This window comes from Vanellus vanellus, assembly GCF_965231255.1.
Source record: "Vanellus vanellus genome assembly, chromosome: 5".
Taxonomy (NCBI): domain Eukaryota; kingdom Metazoa; phylum Chordata; class Aves; order Charadriiformes; family Charadriidae; genus Vanellus; species Vanellus vanellus.
Genome location: NC_138910.1, coordinates 11,847,114 through 11,868,309, shown reverse-complemented (window position 1 = coordinate 11,868,309; position 21,196 = coordinate 11,847,114). Strand labels below are relative to the sequence as shown.

The 21,196-nt window shown below is 50.4% G+C and overlaps 1 protein-coding gene across 1 annotated transcript in view; it reads right to left on the bottom strand.

Annotated features, from left to right (window-relative positions):
* Window positions 1–21,196, bottom strand: part of ITGB5 (integrin subunit beta 5) — a gene marked incomplete at its 5' end in the record, with an annotated part of 78,174 nt that overhangs the window by 54,769 nt on the left and 2,209 nt on the right. The window contains one exon of the mRNA XM_082483442.1: window positions 18,094–18,313. Within this exon, the coding sequence (XP_082339568.1) occupies window positions 18,094–18,313 (220 nt within the window). The remainder of the gene's footprint in view (window positions 1–18,093; window positions 18,314–21,196) is intronic.

Genomic DNA, 21,196 nt, shown 5'->3' with positions numbered 1-21,196 from the left:
GGAGACAACAGTGTGACAATTACATGCTCATCAGTTTGACAGCTTTACCACAAATTGCTTGGTTCACGCCATAAAAATGGAGAAGAGCACTGACTGTATCTAACTGACTATATCTAACTCCTGACTACGTACGCACGTCCCTACCATTTTTTGCTTTAATCCATCCAGTTCTGCAATAATTCAGTCTGAACTGTGCTTTCTTTCTCCGTTTAAAAACAACGACACGTTGCCTCTAGGAACACCCTTGATTTTGGTTCCTCATTCTCCAGGCCCACATTCCTGAGATGGGAGAGGATGGGGTACAAGCAATCTGCTGGGAAAGAGAGGGTGCCATTGGGGAAATTTCAGGTCAAGTAATCGAAAAGGAAATTTCAGTTTAATTAATGCAATTAATGTGCATCTCTATTTTGCATGTACACATATAAATGCATCCACACAGGTAATGCATGGTTGAACACACAGTGTACACACACCTAACAGACAAGAGGAACCTCTGCACGTTGGTACGCTGGTCCCCAAAGCAGCAAACAGAAGATAACAGCAGCGTAATGACAGAATTTCACCCCCCCCATACCAATACTTCCGAACCTTTCCCCCTCTACTCTGCACTGGTGAGACCACAACTGGAATACTGTGTCCAGTTTTGGGCTCCCCAGTTCAAGAGGGACAGGGAAGTGCTGGAGCGAGTCCAGCGAAGGGCAACTAAGGTGATTAAGGGATTGGAGCATCTGCCTTATGAGGAAAGGCTGAGAGAGCTGGGACTCTTTAGCCTGGAGAAGAGAAGGCTGAGGGGAGACCTTATTATGGCACACAAGTATCTAAAGGGTGGGCTGAAGGAGGATGGAGCCAGGCTCTTTTCAGTGGTTCCCAGTGACAGGACGAGGGGCAATGGGCACAAGTTAGAACATAGGCAGTTCCGTTCAAATACACGGAAACACTTCTTTACGGTGAGGGTGACAGAGCACTGGCACAGGCTGCCCAGGGAGGTTGTGGAGTCCCCTTCTCTGGAGATTTTCAAGACCCGCCTGGATGCAGTCCTGAGTAATGTGCTCTGGGCAATCCTGCTTTGGCAGGGGAGTTGGACTAGATGATCTCTAGAGGTCCCTTCCAACTCTGAAACTCCATGATTCTGTGATTCCTTGATTCTTTTGGAGAGCATCTCCCCTGCAATCACTCCAGGTGAGTCTATCATGAACACAAACCCCACTTGTCTATCACACCACATCTGGCAGCTCAGAGGACAGCGCTGAAGCCATTTCCAGAGCTCCCTGTTCTTCCCAGCAAGCCCAACGGGCCCCGGTGAGCCTGGGCAGCCGGACGGCACCACAGAAAATGGTGCCACCTCCTCTCCCACCCACAAAAAACAGACTGCTGCGGAGACAACAACAACCCCACGGGCCAGGGCGCAGTTTCCAGCCAGAGCCTTTCACCAGCAGCGTGTCAGCAGTTTCTACTCATTGCCAGCTTCCTCTGGAGCTTGCAGAAGCTGAGGAATCTCCTCAGATTCCAGCACAGATGGGAAGGCTGCAGCAGTCTCCCTCACCCAAGAGTCCCGTATGTCCCCCAGACAGCCCTGTTTTGAGGCACGCTCAGGTGACGGTACAGGCCACACGTTCATACCTCCTCTTTGAAGTGCCATTTAAACAGATCATCCCATTTAAGTCCTGCCTTTCAAGGTATTCTTGCACGAGCCAACAGAATTGATGTCGGCTTCCAAATTTCCAAAAGCCCAAGGACTTGTGGTTAGCTCAACAGCCCCTGGGAGGCTCCGGGGCTGCCGAATACCAGAAGCTGCTATCATCAACTCATCCATCATCACCCTCTTTGATGGGAGCAGAGATGCCGAACACGAGCAGAAGTGAAGAGAGGCTGGTTCAAGCCGGGGGGACGTGATGCACCCTGTACTAACAGGACAGGAGGTGGTTAGGGGTTATACATTTACAGCACGTTGACTACTCTGCTGTGAGTGTCTATCTATACGTGTGCTCTCGCCCTCACGATTCAAGGCAATGTAAATACACGGAACCTTATCCCACTTGGAAAGCCATCGGGATTGGGCTCCTCGTGTCCGCAGAATCGCTTTCATGCACTCCGAACCCCTGTTCGCAGTCCATGAGCGCTCAAGACTTTCTGCTCCTCTGCAGTCACGCAGAGCCTGGATCTGGGAGCGCAGAGGGTGATGGAGGAGGATGCAACACCACAGGAGGTTGCGCGAACCGTGGTCGTCTCTGGGAAAGGGCATGGGCTTTCTGGCTCGTACCGCTGCTCTGCCAAAGCCAGGGTGGCCCTCACAGCATCGGCACCACCGGGCATCCAGGGGACAACGAGCAAACAGGCACGATGGCACCGCCAAGTGATGTTATTCCCCAAAGGGAGGAATATTATATATAAGAAGGTATATATACACAGGAAGTTATAATAATATATATAAATATATTTTGTGTGTATATATATAACATATCTGTTATACACATCTCTACACTTCCTGTATATATAACACATATATACATATTATAATATATAGAATTATAGAATTATATTATATACACTTATAGACTTCTACTACATATACTTCCTGACAAAATTACTAACCGTTCCCTACAAAGATGACAACAGCTCGCCCAATTTGCTCCCAAACCTGTTAAGTAAATACAAAGGGAGTGGCAAATACACACTACTCAGCAGATCGTGTTCCTACGACAACATAACTAGCGTCTGCAGAAAGCCCTCCTATATCTTAGCCTTGATACTTAAGCAGCAGCAGAGCTGTATTTTTTGACTAGCATATACGCTCCTGGGCAACTTACTGCTGCGAATGACAGCTGATGGAAATAGAGAAGGAAAACAGAATAAAAGCAACTTAATAAGCGTACCTGACTAGGCTGTGGCAGAGGGAAGGGGAAACAAGGTGGTGAAAGGACTATGCAAAGAAAGCGGATATTAAGAGTTTATAATATTACTTTAAAGCTTCTGAAGTCACAAATCTCTAGTTATCTTTCGCAATCCCATTACCTCACCTGATGATCTCCGTTAAAGAGAACTAATTAGAGTATGTGAAAAACACAGAATTAGAATAAGAACTCGCAAAGTTTTAGCATGCAGCATGTAATGGGGAGAGCAGCCTTTAAACACGTAGCTCTTGGCACGAAACACCTTGAAATGTATTTTTAAATAGCTGCTGCAGGCTAAAGGTCAGGAAGTATTACAGCACTTCCCTGTAAACATGCGTCTTCCTTCTTGGCCCCTCCATTCCATTTAGGAATACTTTTTTTTGGTAACTCTCCTGTTTGCACGATAAAGAGTCAGGCTGCCAGTCCCACGGGCTGCCATACAATTAGTGGTCACAGCGACCACCAGATAAACATTTCCACTGGCAGCATTTTGCAAAAAAGTTGTATTTTGAGGCCAAGAATTAAAAAAACAAAACAAAAGAACCAAAACCCAAAAAAAGCAAGTTATTGGGTACCCATAACTTAATAGCCAGCCTTCCGGGATCCAATCTCACCACCGCAGATTAGCCGGCTGGAAGAGGAGCTCTTACAGCTGTTTACAAGATGTCTCAAAAGCGGGATCTATTGCTTTACCCTTTCCCTTCTGCACATCATTTGCCCCACTGGAAACAAAACAAACCATGAAAGCTATTACGCTGCCAGGTAGCACGTTGTTAGCAGCGTTAAGAGGTTTTCCTTGGGGAGCTGTGCCTATGAGTAAGTGAAAACCCAGTGAAACAGACCTGGAGAGCAAGAGGCCAGGGTACCTCCAGACACACAGATGAACTGTGGGGCTCAGGAGCCTCCCTCATCCCATCCCATCCCCATCCCCATCCCCATCCCCATCCCCATCTCCATCCCCATCCCCATCCCCATCCCCATCCCCATCCCCATCCCCATCCCCATCCCCATCCCCATCCCCATCTCCATCCCCATCCCCATCCCCATCCCCATCCCCATCCCCATCCCCATCCCCATCTCCATCTCCATCTCCATCTCTATCCCCACCTCCATCCCCACCTCCATCCCCATCCTCTGCCCCGAGGAGCTGCAGGAGGAGGGACAGGAGCAGCAGAGGAGCACGCAGGCAGCACCTGCATCCTCAGCTCGGCATCACCAGAAGGTGAAGTGTGTGCTCAACCTCATGGCTTGCCTCCCTCAAAACGGGACCAGGACAGCCAAATTAGTCGAAAAAGAGTCAAGCAGGGAACAGGAGAGCATCACTCCTGGCCATGCCTGTTAAGAGGTTCAAGATCATCCACCGCTCTGGGGTTTCCCACAGCCCAAAGCTGGTTCCTGGCACAGCAGCTGTGCCTGCAAGTAGGCAGAGCCTTTCCCTGCATCTGTAAGCGTCCTCATTGCTCTCTTCAATATTTAGGACAGGTGCAGGGACTAAGCAGACAACAGCTATCTATGCGTTGGACGTTATCACTTCTTTCACACACCTTGTTCTCTAAAAATCGTTAAGTCGATATGATAAGATGTATATTTGATAAGATGTACATCTCTCTCTAAACTCCTGAGCAGTCCTTAGGGAACAGGGAAAGATATTTGCAATTTCTCACAAACCAAGCGGGGCCTATTAAATTATGGGTGAGCAGCTTCAGCACCAACATAAGGGTCCATTTTCACCCCGAACCGCACAGTTAAGCCGTGTAACGCATCGCCACAGCACAATGCGGGTGCCAGAAACACGGGTCGACTCCCAAAACGACACAATAGATTCAGAAAGGAGAATTCTCTTTGTTACAAAGAGCCCGTGCCATGCCAGGCCACGCAGCAAGGGACACGTAGCAGGACACCAAGCTGGGGGCTTGAGGCTTTTTAGGGAGAGAGCTTTCGAGTAAGGCTCCCTGCAAACAAGCGGGGACCCAGCACCCACCGAAAACAAGAAGGTAATTGAAGGGACAGAAGGACTGAAGGAACAGTGCTGCTCTGTCAAGGATGCACAGGGGCCAGCGGGGTCGGAGACTTATTTCCTACAGTGTCAAAGAGCTGGAGAGACACATGCACCCAAAATACGCTTGGCGTGGGAGCCCCCGCTGCCCTCACCCCCCCTTCTGGCACGGGAGGGTGTCAGGAACAGGCGAGGGGGGGAATAGCTCCCTTCCTGCGTTACAAAATGCACGCAAGACGAACGAGGTCTGCCCACCTACCTCCTTGGAGCACCAGGCACACTTGGGATGGATGAGGAGACACTCTTCGCAGGACGTGGCGCTTCCGCTGGTGCACAGGTTGAGACCTTCAGCAAGAGAGAACAAGAGAGGGCAGGGTGGGCTGAACAGTCACTTCACTCCAAAACAGCGCTCGGGGCGTTTCTGAGATATTCCTTAAACATACTGTAAGTCCAAACAACGGCAAGAACAAAGAATCTCCCAAGAACTTAAAAGGTTGGAGAAGAAGTAAACCTCTCTTCACCTGTAAGGAGCTCTCATTTTCTTTTCTTATCTCAAGAAAAATGAAAAGGACAGAAACTGGTTTTGGGGACTGAAAACCACCAAAATGCAACTCTGGTGATTTTTCTTCCCCTTTATTCAGTGGTTTCTGGTTAATCATAAGAGTTCATCTATTCACCTTCCTAATGAAATACTTCCACCACTGTGAAGTGGTTTTGTCAGGGTAGGTTAATGGTTGGACTTGATGATCTTAAAGGTTCCTTCCAACCTCAGCAATCCCATGATTCTATGATTCTATGACAGAACGCCCCAGCTGTTTGACCAGCCTGAAATACAGAGGTGGCTGTCGGAATCCACCAAGATGCCGACTTTTAGGCACATCATCTGAATTTTTTCAGCTGCATATACAGAGGTCCCCTCCCCAAAATTTTCATCTTCAAGCAGCCTTGGAAGATACTCGTCTCCTCCTTCCACACTGCTGATTTTCACAGCAAACTCATGTTACAGTAAATTACTTTCAATTTGTTACGGGAGTCATTTCCACAGGATATCCAGGTTAAGCCGGGCAGCGTGTTTGCACTGGGGCGCATCCAAGGCTGGCCGGGGTGGAAGATGCCACCCCACACCGCGGCCGAGGGCTCTCCCTGCCCGTGACGCCGGCAAAGGCTCTGCGCCCAACGAGGCAGCAGCAACCAGAGCAGAGGCGATGCTCTTTGCTCCTGGGCTGCTGGGGTACCCAGCGAGCTTCGCTTGCAAAATCTACGATTTGGGCTTCGGGCTTTAAAAATAAAGTGGAACCACGCAAGTTAAGCCGAAGCAAACATCGATGCTCTGAATGCAGCAGCTCGTTTAAATGCCTGCGGCTATGAATGTGCCCTTCGATACCAGCGATGCCCCGGCTCCCCCGGGGTGCAGCTATTAACTTCCACTGTCAATAACTGACTAAACGAATCTTCAACTGAGGATTCAGCGCAGAGGCTGCACACTCCAAACGAAATGCCTCGGGGTCAAACTCCGAGCCTGCTATTTTCTCTATCCCAAATGTCAATAAAAGCATTGTCAGGCCTCAGTTTTTCAGCCAGTTGCATCTGCGGATACCGCCGCACCACGCTGCTGCTGGGTATAACCTGCAGATTGCGCAGACTTGCCGATGGCTGCTGAAGAGCCACATGGAGTTTTCTCCTGTCCCAAAAACTTTTTGCCCCGAGAGCTTTGGAAATGGGATTTTGCTGGGTGCCCTGTGAATATTTCACCAAAAAATGAAAAGCGGTGGCTGCCTGGGTTGCTCCCGTCCAGGGCTGGGCTGTGAGCGCAGGAAGCAGTGAATCAAGCTGGACAGCTGGAGGAAAACTTAGCATGCTCCAGGCTCAAAGCAAAAAGAGGATAAGTAGGTCCTGTCAGTAATTCTCAGGCGTCGCCGAGGCATGACCGTGTCAGAGCCCTGCACTGACGCGTCTCTGCTGCCCGCAAGGTGGTTAACTCTAACCCGGGAGCACGAAGCCCCGGACTTTCTCTATGGGTCTCATTCAGACAGGCTGCTTGGGCTCATTCATACCGAACAAGAGCCTTCTTAGGGTTGGTTTTTGGTTTTTTTTTGCTGGCTGTTACCACATACCCAGGCGTTTCATTCCTTCGTCACATTCAGGAGTTATATTCCAGCTCCTGGACACTGAGAGCTCAAAACATATAAGTAAAGTGTAACTTGTTTGACCGAATTACAATTTGTGGAGAGATTAATACTTGCATTTCCAAACCCTACAACACAGCTGAAAGCTTTCCCTCAAGAGCCGCTGCTCTGGTAGCGGTGCACTGGGTAACACAGCAAAAATAATGGGGTTTATAAAGCAAACACTTGCGTCCATAGCCTGGCTACCCAGCCCTGGCTCCCCCACGACTTCACTCGCCTGTCTGCATGGAAGTAGGAAAATATTTACCTCCATTCCTGACTGCTGGATTTTTGAGAGTTTACTTAGTAACAGTAAGATCTGAATGAAAACCAAGGTCTCCTCCTTCCACCGGGTGCCATGACCAAAGCAGCCCACGCTCCTGTGGCCGGCCACGGGGTGACATTCCTCCCTGTGGCAGCTTTTGAAGTTTCCAAGCATGCTTTTCTTTCCACTTTGGAGCAAAACCAAACCATTTCCAGCATTGTTGTGAAAACGGAGTTTTGTTAAGCCCTCCGATTTTGGACTGAAACCCGAGCTTTTCAAGTTGGAGTAAAAACACGCAGGATTTTCCAGATGCAAGTCTTTGCATCCAGATGCGGCACAGTCTTGCCTGAATCGGGCAAAGGAAGGACCTGAAGATGCTCATGCTAGTCCAGATCCTTCCAGATGCTGAGGCAAGTCACTGAGTAAGACTGGAAGAAACTCAGTCTGCTCCTTAATCCCGATACGTTTGATGAAACCACTCCTAAACTTCAACTAAACTTCTTCTAATGGGGAGAATTCCATGCAAGATTTAGCTGGGATTACTCTGGAGGAAAATAATCCACCCCCCCGGACCACTGAGCTCCACACTCCACGTGTGGTCCTTCACACCAACTCCTAAACCCTGCACCTTATTTCATTTTGCAGAGCAGTGTCCAGCAGACATGAAAAGCATCTCCAAAGGGCATCCTTCCCTTGGGCTGAGGCCCAGGATAGCCCAAAAAAAACAGAGGAAGACAGTGCATCCTACTAGACAGCTGAGATTTTAATACATCAAACTACTGATGCAGAGCAAGATAGGAAACTCTCATGAAAGGTACTCAACAAATTTACTCATAAAGATGCTCCAGGCAATCAGACCTCATTTTAAACCTGTTCTGCAAGAAATCCTAGTTTGGGCAGCTCCTCAAACTGAGATGGATGTACTGGCTTGCTTGGGGGGGGGGGGGGGGGAAGTGATGTACTTTATTCTTTATCTGGCTAAGGGTGAAAAAAGATCATTTTATTCATGCTTGCAATAAGCGTTCTAACAGCCTTGCCCCTGAGACAGTTTGCTGCACTACTGAATCATCAATGCTAAGGATCAGACCCACAAAATAAATAAAAAAAGCTAAGAAAACCTCTTCAGCGTTTTTGCAGTCGTGTGCCACAGCACTCTGTAAGATGATCCTCTTGTTAAGATAACTCATTGAAACATTAAGGACCGAGAGTAAGTACCGGAACGGTGGACTCAAGCATTTTGTGGGCTCCTTTTATATAAAAAGTTTCCCTGAGCGCTCAGAGAGGAGAGAAAACCCCCTTTCCAGTCCTACTGGAGCAAAGTCACGGACTGTACTGCCGTCTCTGAGCGCGTTCAGGAGCTGTGAGAGCATCCCGGCTGGGGACAAGGACCGCTCCCCGGGCACAAAGCTTAGGTGGGGGAACGATGTAAGGTGAGAGTGGGAGAACGACACAAGGTGAGAGCGGGAAGATCAGCCACTGGCCGAGCGAACACTTGTGGCTTTATGCTGCTGTTCTTCACCCCATCAATTAATACACACTGCTCAGGCAGACGTCCCAGGGAAGTGCTTTTCCCTGAATAGAAGTGGTTATAACTGGTCCCGTTAAAGTGTATATATGTATACAGAGAGATGTATATGTCGCAGTCCCACGTTTTTTAAGGCGAAGGTGTAAAATCCCGCCCCGCAAAGCCCAGGGATGCGGTCCGCGCCCGACAGCGCTGCTGGAGCGCGGGTCCCCACCGCCCCGCAACCGGGGCCACAGCGGGCGGGGGGGACCGGGGGTGCAGGACCCCGGCGGGGCGGGGGGACGCCCCGGGGCCGGAGGGGGGAAGGGCAAAGAGCCCGGGGCCGGAGGGGGGGGCTGCGGGGGCAGCGAGCCGCGTCCCGCCGGCAGCGGGGCTGGAGGGGAACCGGGCTCAGACACAAAACATAGCGCAGGAAAGATGGGAGCGGGGCTGAGGCAGCCGGAAAGTGGGGGAAGGGGGGGAGGGGGGGGGGGAAATCGTAACAAAAGTGCACCGAAGCGGGTTTGGGGGATAATCCGCCTTCCGGGCCGGCGTTTGCAGGGCCCGGGGCGGCGGGGAGCGGAGCGGCCCTTACCTCTGCCGGGCTGCAGCGGGGCGGCCAGGAGGAGGAGGAGGAGGAGGCGGAGGAGGAGGAGCGGGGGGGGCCGGCGGGCGGCGGCGGGGGCCGGCAGCCCCCCTCGGCGGGGCATGGTGCGGGCGGCCGGGGCGGCCGGGCAGCCCTTCCCGGCCGGGCCCTCCCCGCCGCCTTTTGTGCAGCCGCAGCGGCGGCGGCGGTGGCGGCGGCGGCGGCGGCGGGAGGAGGAGGAGGTGGGGGCGGCGCCGCGGAGCTGCCCCGGGGGCGGCGGGCGCTGAGCTCCGCTCCGCGCTCCGCGCTTCGCGGCGGGACGGGACGGGGCGGGACGGGACGGGACAGAGCGTGTCGGTGTGTCTGTCCGTCCGTCCCGGTGCCGAGGGTGCGCTGCCGCCTCCCCGCCCCGCCGCCCAGGGAGGCGTAACCCCGTCCCCCCGCGGGCGCGGAGCGGGCACGGGCTTGGCCCACGCACACGCGTGGATGGGGGTGCACAGGGGGACACGGGCACACCCCCGCACACACCCCCCCCGGCTGTATCGGCACAAAGCCCGCATTCGTGTACACACACACACACACACACACACGTGTACGTGCGCAGCCGTGTGCGCATGGCCACATCACATGTGGGCACGTGTGCACATTTCATAAACACACACACATTTCGTACCCACACAGGCGTACACCCACCTGCATGTGCTTATATACATGCACATAATTGCACACGGATGCACGTACACGTGCACGCACAGCTTTCACGGGCACACACACAGATGAATATAGAATCACAGAGTCATAGAACGGCTTAGGTTGGAAGGGACCTCAACGATCATCGAGTTCCAACCCCCTGCCATGGGCAGGGACACCTCCCACCAGACCAGGTTGCTCAAAGCCCCATCCAGCCCGGCCTTGAACACCTCCAGGGATGGGGCATCCACAGCTTCTCTGGGCAACCTGTTCCAGTGCCTCACCACCCTCACAATGAAAAATTTCTTCCCGATATCTAATCTAAATCTCCTCTCTTCTAGTTTAAAGCCATTACCCCTTGTCCTGTCCTATATACGCAGGCACACCCAGACATACCCATGTACACGCAGGCAGATGTGCACAGCGTGCACAGCCACATGCACACACGGACACACACACGTATGAGTACCCACAGGCACACGAACAATGCGCCCTACTCTCCTGGCTCACAGCACCGATGTCCCCACGGGTCAGTGGCCGCTCTTACGTGACATTTTGCTGCTTCAGGGATTTTTCTCTGTGCAAACAAACTGCGTCCGTCTGTTAAAGGGCTCCCTAGGCAAGGGCACCCGGGCAGCGCCATCCTGCCTGTCGGCTTTTTGGCACTGTCCACACACCCACCGCCTGTCCCAGGCACAATGGGACATCAACACTTCAGATCTAAAGGAAACGGTGGATTTATGATTGTGTTTGGGTTGCTGGAGAGCTTTCTTCTGTTTTTAAAAGGAATCATAAATCAACCGTACAGCTGATCACTGATTTTAAAAGCAATTTATAGCGACAGTTAACTACCCGTGCCCTGCAGACCTTCGTGACACTTTAGCGTAATGTCTAGTAGATCTCGCCATTAGCTGTTGCTTAAAACACACACCCTCAATCCAATCTGTTTTGCATTGCTGTTCTCAGAAAGAAGTGATTAACTGTAACGCCACCTACCAAAATTTCCCCTTATTTGCACCGATTTCCAACTCTGCTTTCATAAACCTTGCGGATTTCTTCAGCCTCTCCATACGCCTGGGAGACACCAGGTATGGGATTAAAGTGACTGTTCGTTGTGTTAGGAAATACCCGCCTATAAAAGTTGTTAGGTTTTAACTGTCCTGGTGTTGCTAAATTAGTGTAACTCCTGGTGTGGCTGTAGGAGCATCACAAGGGTATTGCTCGTAACCAGTGCAAAACCATCATTGAACACCTCACCAAAATACCTGCTGTGGTAGGAAGGTGGCGTGTGAGCCACGCTCTGACCTATGGGCTGCCTCGAGCCGTCGGCTCTGCGTGGGCAAGGAGCAGCATCAGCTCTCCTTCTTATCCTAACAGCCCAATAAATTGGATACCGCCACCCTTTATTAATAATAAAAATAATACTGGCCGTTTTATGCCTGATCTGGAAGTGCAAGACGTGGTGTGTGGGGACTTCAAAGCGGGTTGTTCCTCTGTGGCGTATTTTTTGTATTTCTGTGAAGAGAAAGAAAATGAAATGCAGATCCTCTGTTTGTGTGAGAGAAAATACCTGATGTGAGCCTTACCGCCCAGCGGAGCCTTGGGTAGACCTAGAAGTCCCTTCTCAGATCTTCTGGCCACGAGACACAACCGCATGTACAAACATACATAGATAGACTTGTGTGGGAGAGCTTTAGTCACCCTGGTCGTAGGAGCCGGGAGACCCTCATCCCTGTGTTCTCCAGTGCCACCAGGGGAGTGCTGGGGGGAAGGAGCAGATGCACAAGGGCAAGTGGTGAATGAACAAGAGGGAGAAAGTAAAAGGAGGGTGGTGGGAGGAGGAAACTACTCAGAGGGAAGAAATCAACCTTGTGAGACTCGGCTGTGGTATCTCAAGTAGCAGTGAAGAGGATTTGAGGAAGAGGGGGACGACTTTTGGAAGGAATGTGTTGCCGTGGGACCGGAGCCAGGCGAAGCGTAGGAGCTCACCAGTCACCGGTTATATTTAGCTGGGCTCAGCCGAGGTCGAGCGCCTGCCCTCGCTTTCCGTGGGCCCTGCGGCATTGCCACGAGCAGCCAGGGCCCGCTGTGCCCAGGCCAACCTCACCCCGCAGCCCCCACAAGAAACCCCTGAGAGAAAGGAAAAGGTCAGGAGCTGCTCCTACACATTTTTTGAGCCGTGGGCTGTTGTCAGTGCTCAACTTCTGCTGTCAGTCACGTACCCTTATCATCATAGTTTTCAAGCCAAACCCCTGTGAAGGTCCCGCAGATTCACAGGCCACATAGCTCTTCCCAGTAGACCACTGCTGACCCACAGACCACGGTGTGGGCCCAGGGCTCTACAGTGGGCCCTGCAGTGCTGCAGGGGAGGAAGTGCTGCGGCTTCCCTGGTGAGAACAACATTAATACCCTTCTCCGAAGCCAGCGCTGTGCTCTTGGCCCCACAGACAGCAAAAAAAGGGGGATATAACTGCAGTAAAGACCAAGTGAGCAGCTGTAACCTCAAGAGGAGAACTTTGCAGTGCTTGAACGTGGTTGATGGTGAGGAATGCACCCACCATGGAGCGGGCAGCTCAGCTCCGGAGCGAGCAGGCAGCTTCGCACCCCTGATGTCAGCTGCGAGACCAAGAAATGAAGCATCAGCAGAGACAATGTGTGGCCTGAAATGAGGTCTCCAGAGAGGGTGTTTGTATTAATCTTTCTCGTTTACCCATGATGAAGGCGCTGGACCGATGTGTGCTGGCTGCTTTTCTGGAGTCAGGGGCAGGGTGACAGTAGATGCCCTAAAAGATTGCTTCCATGTATGAAACCATCTTCCTCCTGGGATTCAGTCCCTCAATAAGGGACTGAGAAAGAAAGCTTTTCACAGAATCACAGAATTATCAGAGTTGGAAGGGACCTCTAGAGACCATCTAGCCCAACTCCCCTGCTAGAGCAGGATTGCCCAGAGCACATTACTCAGGACTGCATCCAGGCGGGTCTTGAAAATCTCCAGGGAAGGGGACTCCACAACCTCCCTGGGCAGCCTGTGCCAGTGCTCTGGCACCCTCACCGTAAAGAAGCGTTTCCGTGTATTTTAGTACCCATGTGTTAACAAGACCATTGAGGACAAAGGGATCGTAGAAACCAGCAGCAGTTTGGAGCAGCACCACGATTTTGGGATGGGAACCCAAAGGAGGACTCTATCATCTGCAGATTGTGAAAGGATGACCTGCAAGAAAGTCACTCTTAATCTCCAGGAACAGCCATCACTGCTGCCTATGTATTTTCCCTCTTGACCATCATCTCTCCTGCCTACAAAACGCAGTTCTTGAGGATCATTTAGTCCGTGGGACTGAAATCCCTCAGGTTCCTTTAAGTATTTAGATGCAACAGAGGCCCTTGGACTTGGGTTATAACTGCACAGTTCTGCTGGAACAGAGAGAGGAAAACCCCCGGGCTGGAAAGACCTGATCTTTGTGCTTGCTTTCTTATCACTCGCATTTTAAAACTATGGTCAAAGTAAGGATATAAACCCAGTGTATCTGACCTAGGCACGCATTCGCAAGTGATGCGATTGTAAGTTAGTTCTTCGGCTTTTTTATTATCAGTCAAAACAAATAAAATGCTTTGTCAGAGATACTTTGGGTGTTTTAAAGATAAGTTTTCATTGTCATATCTTCCTCGTGGCAGGAAGGGTGGATAAAAGCATCTGAGTCACATCTAGATGACCACCATGGCACTGAAGAGGTTCCAGATTTTCAATCATAACTCCTTTTCCTGCACCAGTCTGAGCAAAATGTGGTCCCAGAGCCCCAGCCCACAGCCACAGTCTGTTTCCAGGTGACACTCCACCTCTGCCTTAGCGTTTCACAAAGTGTTGCCTTGATCCTGAAGTAAAACCCCAGGACATCTCCAATTTTTTCCTGTCTCTAAGCTCTGTGGCGTAAGTTTAGGGTTGCCACTTACTAGGCAGAAGAGACATCTTCTGACTGGATATAACTCATTATTGGATATAACTCATTCAACCACCATACCTGCAGTAAGTTTGGGAGCCATAGGATCTCAGGCACAGCTCTGTAGCGTGCCAGGAAGATGAGCTAAGATTACCCATTTCCAGAAGTCCCAATGAAGCCGGTGATGGCTGGAAGGGGAATCCAGATGCAGCCTGGCCTTGGGCACCGCTGGTGCGCAGCAGGTCCTGAACATCGCTCAGTCTTTTGGTCCAAGCAGCTCTTCATATAATGAAAGATGGGCAAAATGGGAACCTAGGTGATGATCAGGCTGGGCTGATCTATGGTTTTAATAAAAAGGAGTTTTGGAGGGAGCTGGGGTCAAGCTGGGGATTAGGATCAGGGGTATGAAATAAAAGGCAAACTCCTTTGAACCTCGGGGACCTCCACCGTGGTGCAAACAGTTCTTGCCTCAGGAAAGCACTTTCTCTTCCTTTCCAGATCTTCACCGTGCTGTTTGCCGGGTCCTCCTGGCTGCACCGCAGTGGGAAGTGGGAGCGCAGAGGCACGAGCTGTGGGCACCGTGCGGCTTTGCCCTCCCCACGCTGCCTCCCCCCACGAGCCAGCCCACAGGCCCGGCTGCTGGGCTTTTCTCAACCAGGGAAAAAGTTTGTCTCCTGCTTTTTCCGTGAAAGCTACAAACAAATTCCAATTCACACAAAATCCATATCAATAAGAGGCAACAACTGCACGCCAAAAAATGGCAACCACGAATTTCATCCTTTCTTAAACAGTACGTGCTATCCCCTTGCTAAGGATGCTGCGCATGTTGCTGCTGTCTGCTATAAAAATAGTTATAAAAATATCTACTTTTACCACCTGAGGACCAAGGTCTGTTCACAGCTACTCAAGAGCAACGCCACCACTCTTGAAGGGCTGAAGGGCAGCACTGCAATGCTGCTGGGGAGAAGAGAACAGCACCTAAAGTCATCTTGCTAAGTTTTATCCCTCTCCTGCATGGAAAAAGGCAGGGTTGGGAGTAAATCTCTGGGGAAGTCCATGCCTGGAGATGCGGGGCTGGAAAGCAAGGATGGTACACAGGGGAGATTTTACTCATGCCCCTAAGGTGCATAAACACGAGTCCTTCAAACAGTGGCGATAGAGCTGGATCAAACCTGGCAAGGTTTGGCGTTCCTACAGCTCGGGGGGGGGGGGGGGGGGGCACCTGGCTGCCTGAGCAGCTCTTGTCAGGAGGGGCTCACTGATGTGGTGAACTGAAATGGGTGATGGATGTGTCCACCCATGGGCCACCCCAAAAAATACACCCTGATACCCAGAGGTAAGGAGCGTGCCATCAAAGGGGTGGACACAGGGATGCACAAGGCTGCAACACAGGAGAGCATTAAAAATTAGCGGCTCACTGGAAAACTGCCTGTGGACTCTGTTAATGGTTATTCCCAATTAAAGTGTGCTCATTAAAAGGTTTTGCCTTTCGGGTGGCTTGCCCTGCAACTGCAAAGAGCCGGCTCCCTCTTGTGGCCAGGGAGGAGGGTTTGGTAGCCTGAGGTCCGTCCCTACCGCCTAGCATGGTGCAGTAAGAAATAGTCTCTCTTCCTGCACATCTTGCCTCAAAAAAACCCGAACCCCTTTTGATTAGGACTAATGGAGAGCCACCAAAGCATGGGTGCATCTAGCAAAGGATTTCTCATAAAACCCAAGTGGAAGGGAAAGCCCAAAGAGATCCCCTTCGTATGCGTGCGTGTGGGGGAAGCATCATCTAATATGATGTCATGTGTCGGCAGGTAGAGCCAGCTAGGCTCGGCTCCGCTCAAATCTCTGGCAAAATTCCCACTGAATGGAGTAAAAGCCCAGGTCCCAAGCGCCTGGGCAAGCAGAGTGCTCTGGACAGACAAACAGCTCTCCAAGAAATTCACCCTGGGTTTGTGTGGTTTGAGCCCTCCCGATGCAGCTTTTCCAAATCTCACTTGACACTTGGATATTTAATTGCTATCTGAAATAAATCACTGGGCTCTGGTTTTTTGCTTATTTTCCTGGCAAACGGTTTCTGTCCAGCATGAGCTTGCTGCAAAATTTGTTCACACCAACCTTGGAAGGACAAACCAGTTGAGAAATGATGAAAAGCCTACAAGGAAAGACCTTGCTTTGAAAAGAATAATAATGTACTGTTACACGCGTGCAACACAAGCCCTGTTTCATTTATAGGAATGATATATAGGCCCTGGTCCACAATTCCTCCCCATTATGTATTCCCATTAATGTCAGGACAAGTTAGGCTCCAAAATACCTGCCTGGACTTGACCCCCGATTCCCACCAATTTAAACATTCCTCTACTTGAGAGGGAATTAGGTACCTTAGCACTATAATAACCTCTTGAATTTGTTGACTGTCCCAGATATGAAACGTTTTTTAACATTTTTGGCTGATTTACCCCATAAAAAGATCTCTACACATAAAGGACTTCAGAGAAAGATTTTTCCCCAAGTCTTTTCCATGCAGCAGGCTTTCCTTCCCCAGCTACACCCCGATGTGGACAACTAAAGGAGAGGCAGAGATTCCTGAATGTTTAACCAGGCTCATGTCAGCGGGCACGGGACAGGCAGCAGTGATGCCAGCGAGGGTCTAGGGGAACCATCTCAGGAGGGCTGAGAGCTTTCCTCTCCCTTCCCACCCCACCAAGACGTGACGGACGTTACTCTGGGAAGCTCTTAATGTCACTTTAGCAAGCTGACTGCCAAAGCAATGACCAAACTGGGAAATCAGCTGGGACTGATGTCCCTCAGGGTGCTACCAGAGGTACTAGTGATTCAGAACAGGCAAAAAAAAAAGGAAGAAAAGGGTTGGTTGCCATAGAGGCCCACCACAAGCAATGTTGGTCCCTCCACAGCCCTCTCTGGAGTCCTGGGCAAAAATTCTTATTCCTCTCAGTTCCCTCTTTTCCCCTTTCCACCTTATCTGGCCCTGCAAGTCTCCCAGCTGCCCTGGGGAAACCTCTGCCGTGTTTGGGCCAGCAGCTGGGCAGACTTTGCTGTCTGTTCCCCTTGATGTTGCCCACCTTGGAAGGTGCCATGGGGGACACTGCCTGGGGTTTGGGGACACAGAGAAGCAAGCAAGGCACAGCTCCTTAGCTTCCACCGGGAGAGGGAGGGTGGGAGCTGTTGGTCTTGGTTTGCTTTTTGCAGAGAGGAGTAGACTTTGCTCTCCAGAGGTTGCTCTTTGGTGCTTGCGTGTGAAAGGCAGCACCTTTGGGGCTCAAAAGCAGGAAGTATTTTGCATTTTTTTGAGTTATTGGCTTGCAAAAAATTTCCCTTGTTTCTTTTATGAGGCTGATTACATAAACAGTGAAGAGCCTGGCGTACAGCACCTTACCCTGCCTCTCCACGGTTTATGAACAACCTGGGCACAATCAGGGCATACAAGACACATTACATACAAGACACCCCAGGCATCACCTTTCAGCCCGTGCTGCCGTTGAATAAAGCAGGTCGATCAGTTCAGAAGGTGAGAAATGTCCCCCTGGTCCAGGCTCTGCTCCGGGGGCTGCAAAAGGAGGGGCTATCTTGGGTGGCCTGGATCCTTTTACATCCCTTTCCTCCAGCACCTCCACTTTCTCATCCTGTTGTTAGAGGGTACATCTCTGTCATGCATTTGTATCCCGAAATTTGCCTAATCTCTTTTTGAACCTGCAGATAGAGCATCCACAACTCCCTGTGGCAGTGAGTTCACCACCTGCACCTGTGGAATATTTTTTTTTCTGTCTGCTTTAAGCTGACCTCCTTTAGCTTTGTGTGACCCCTAATTCTGGAGGGTGTTGGGCTGCCACCCCAAGTCAATGGTTTCGGAGATGGCTCAGCACGTCCCAGTGAGTCTATGGGGTGCGACGGGCTAGCTGTGCCTGGGAACACATCTGGGCACCGCGACACCCCAGTACCACTGGGCTGCGCCGCTCCTTTGGGTCCCCCAGGTGAGTCACCTGGTCCTGGTTGCTCATTAACAATCATCTTATCTCTTTTACCTTATACCTCCTGTTACTTCACTCACTTACCTCTTTATTCCGTGTTACCTTTTTACTTGCAATTGCTCTGGCTCCTCCCACGGATCCATTGCAGAGCGCAGCGGGTGTGGGAAGCTCCCCAACAGTTTCAGCTGTAAAAACAGCCACAAAGAAATCCCTGAGCTCCTCCGCTACATCTTCATCATCCCCATCTGCCCCTTTTATACCCTTGTCATCAGCATTTCCACCGATTTCCTCGCTGCCTTTGTGGCTTTGATATATTTGAAGAGCCTTTTATCAGCAGTTAGAACATCCTCTGCAAGGCAATTTACAGATTCTTATTTTTAGCCTTATTTATTTCCTGTTTAATTGTAAGCTAACATGTTTTATGGGTTTCCCTGTTCTTAGACCACTTTGGGATTTTGGGGTTGGGTGTTTTTTTGACCAGTTGCTGCAAAAATCAGTATCTTCAGCGCACACCCCCAAAACCTGTGAGAAGTCAATTTAATCCTCCTGGAAACCCTTAATAAGCAAAGCTGCTCTATTTGCAAACACCAGACACACAGCTTTGAAACAGGGAGCATTACTGGGCTAAAAAAAAAGAAAAGGTGAAGGATGGGAAACTGGGAAAAAATAGTAACTGATGACTTGACAGTTGCCAAACTTGACAAATGATATCCTCCTCTCACAGGGATTGCGGACGAATGAAGCAGTGCTAGGCTTGCCTCGCTTGCCTGTCTGTGGTTTGTGGCCCTGGGCTCATGAACCCAAAATTTCAAGCAGGATCTTCTGTCCCTGCATTGTGCCAAGGTCCAGTCACCCTTCTGAGCCTGGGATGAAGCCGAGGTGGTCTCCCCCAAACCAGCTAGGGACAGTGATGCTCACCGGGGCATCTGCCTGAGTCCCTTCAGCCCTCGCCTGAGTTTCCCTAAAAGCTCTCTGTACCAGGGTCTTCCGGTACCAGGAGGCTGAGGGGAAACCTTATCACTCTCTACAACTACCTGAAAGGAGGTTTTAGAGAGGTGGGGGCTGACCTCTTCTCCCTGGTGTCAAGTGATAGGACAAGAGCAAATGGGTTCAAGTTATGTCAGGGGAAGTTCAGACTGGGTATTAGGAAACATTTTTTCCCTAAAAGGGTTATTAAACATTGGAACAGGCTGCCCAGGGAGGTGGTGGATTCGCCATCCCTGGAGGTGTTTAAAAAAAGAGTAGATGCGGTACCTGGGGACATGGTTTAGAAGTGGTTTTTGTCAGGGTAGGTTAATGGTTGGACTTGATGATCTTAAAGGTCCCTTCCAACCCCAGTAATTCTATGGTTCTATGATTTCTGTGATTCTACTGGGGAAGCCGCTCCTAGCGAGGAGGGGAACACTTCTTGCTAGAGGGGAGGCTGCTTTTCCCTTACCCCTGTTCCTCCTGTTGGAAGCAGTGCTATCATTCACCTTGAAAACAACAAGCCATCAAAGTCAAAGGAATTACACAAGAAGTGGAAAGTCAAGCCCTTGGGTCTGCAATGGTGTCTTACCTTCATTGCTCACTCTTACTTATTTATGCTTCCAGCCTGGCACATCACATGCAAGATCTACATTAAAACAGTCTCAAAAAGGAAACAGGGAGTAGTTTTCACCAGCAGGCAACCAGAAAAGCGCAAAATGCTTCCTGCTTTCGGACCTGAAAGGTGCTGCCTTTCACATGCTAACTTGGATACTGGGCTTTTCTTGGAAGTGTTTGGATGCAGGGTTTGATGTCTCATTTTCGAGGCTGGTTTCAGGCATAAGCAGTGCGAACAGTGCAACATCCATAATCATTGATTAAGCCCGTCCTTACCCCACTGTCCCATCACGTTACTGTGGCACAGCCTCTCTAAGGCAGCTGCCCAGACCCATGCTTTGACCCCACAGCCATCCACAGCACCATACCCTCCCCTGCCACCGTGCATGGCTTGGATATGCTCAGGCTTATCCAAATAAATTACGAAAGGCATGTGACTTCAGCAATCCCGATTATCTCCATACAAGTATGCTTTATAAGCATTCAACCCTCTGTCCCAACTCCTTTAGCCCTAATTGGTACACCCTGTGCAGATGTGCCAAACAAATACGGTTTCCAGACGTGCCGGCAGGACACCCTGTCTCTCTGGGGAGCAGGTGGATGGGAGATCCCAGGACCCGAAATGAGTTGTGGCAGTTCCCTGAAGCCTCTTGCCCTGCCTGCAGGCATGTCCCCTCTCACACCGATGGATGGGTGAGGGTGGTGCTCAGCTCCCTTTCCCTTGCTCAGTTTGATTTGGAAGGATGGGCAGGTGAAACAAAGCATGAGCCTAGCGACAGCACTCATAAAACACCACAATGAGCTATTTTCCATGATCACGTTTCCCAACAGGATCACACATTGCCAATAGCCAAAGAGAAGTGAAATATCTGAGAGTTTGCCCTTTAGGTACAGAATTCCAGTACAGAATTGCAGTCCAGATAAAATAGCTGTAGCAGACTTCGAAATGCTGAAGAGTCGTAGGCTTACAGTAGTATCTGATAGCCTCTCCCCAGCACAGGCTAAATGAGAACTGGTGGCAGTTGCAGAAATGAGCTTTCAACTAGAGCAATGAAAATTCCTCTGCAGTTAAATGACGCAAACACCTGACTATTTTTGCTTCTTTTAGTATCAATGACAGCAATTGTCTAGATATCACACCCTCAATAAAGTTTTACTGCATTAAAGTTTCGTTTCTCGTTGAGCATTCGGCTGCATTTCTGACCCCTATTGCTTTGAGAAAGAATAAGAGATAACACATAAAAGCCTTTTCACGTGCCTCTGTAGCAGGGTCCTGTTACAGGTATTTTAAGGATCCTCTGCACCAATCTGATGGGACCAGGCAATTTACCTCAGTGAAAGACCATGATGCACGGGCTGTTACTCTTGATATAGAGAAATCTTTTTATTAGAGCCCCCGTTTCAGTCTGCCATACAAAGAAGGGGAGGAGGGGGTATCCAAGCAGAAGCAGCTGGCTGAATGAAGTAGAGTCTACACTGAGCTTCCTGACATTTTGCCATTTTTTCTGCCTGTATCCCACCCGTTTTTCAGTGTCCCACCCCGTTCAAACTCTCTGGAATGTTTTGCTGGCAGCAGAACCTTTTCCTGCTGCTGAAAAATCAG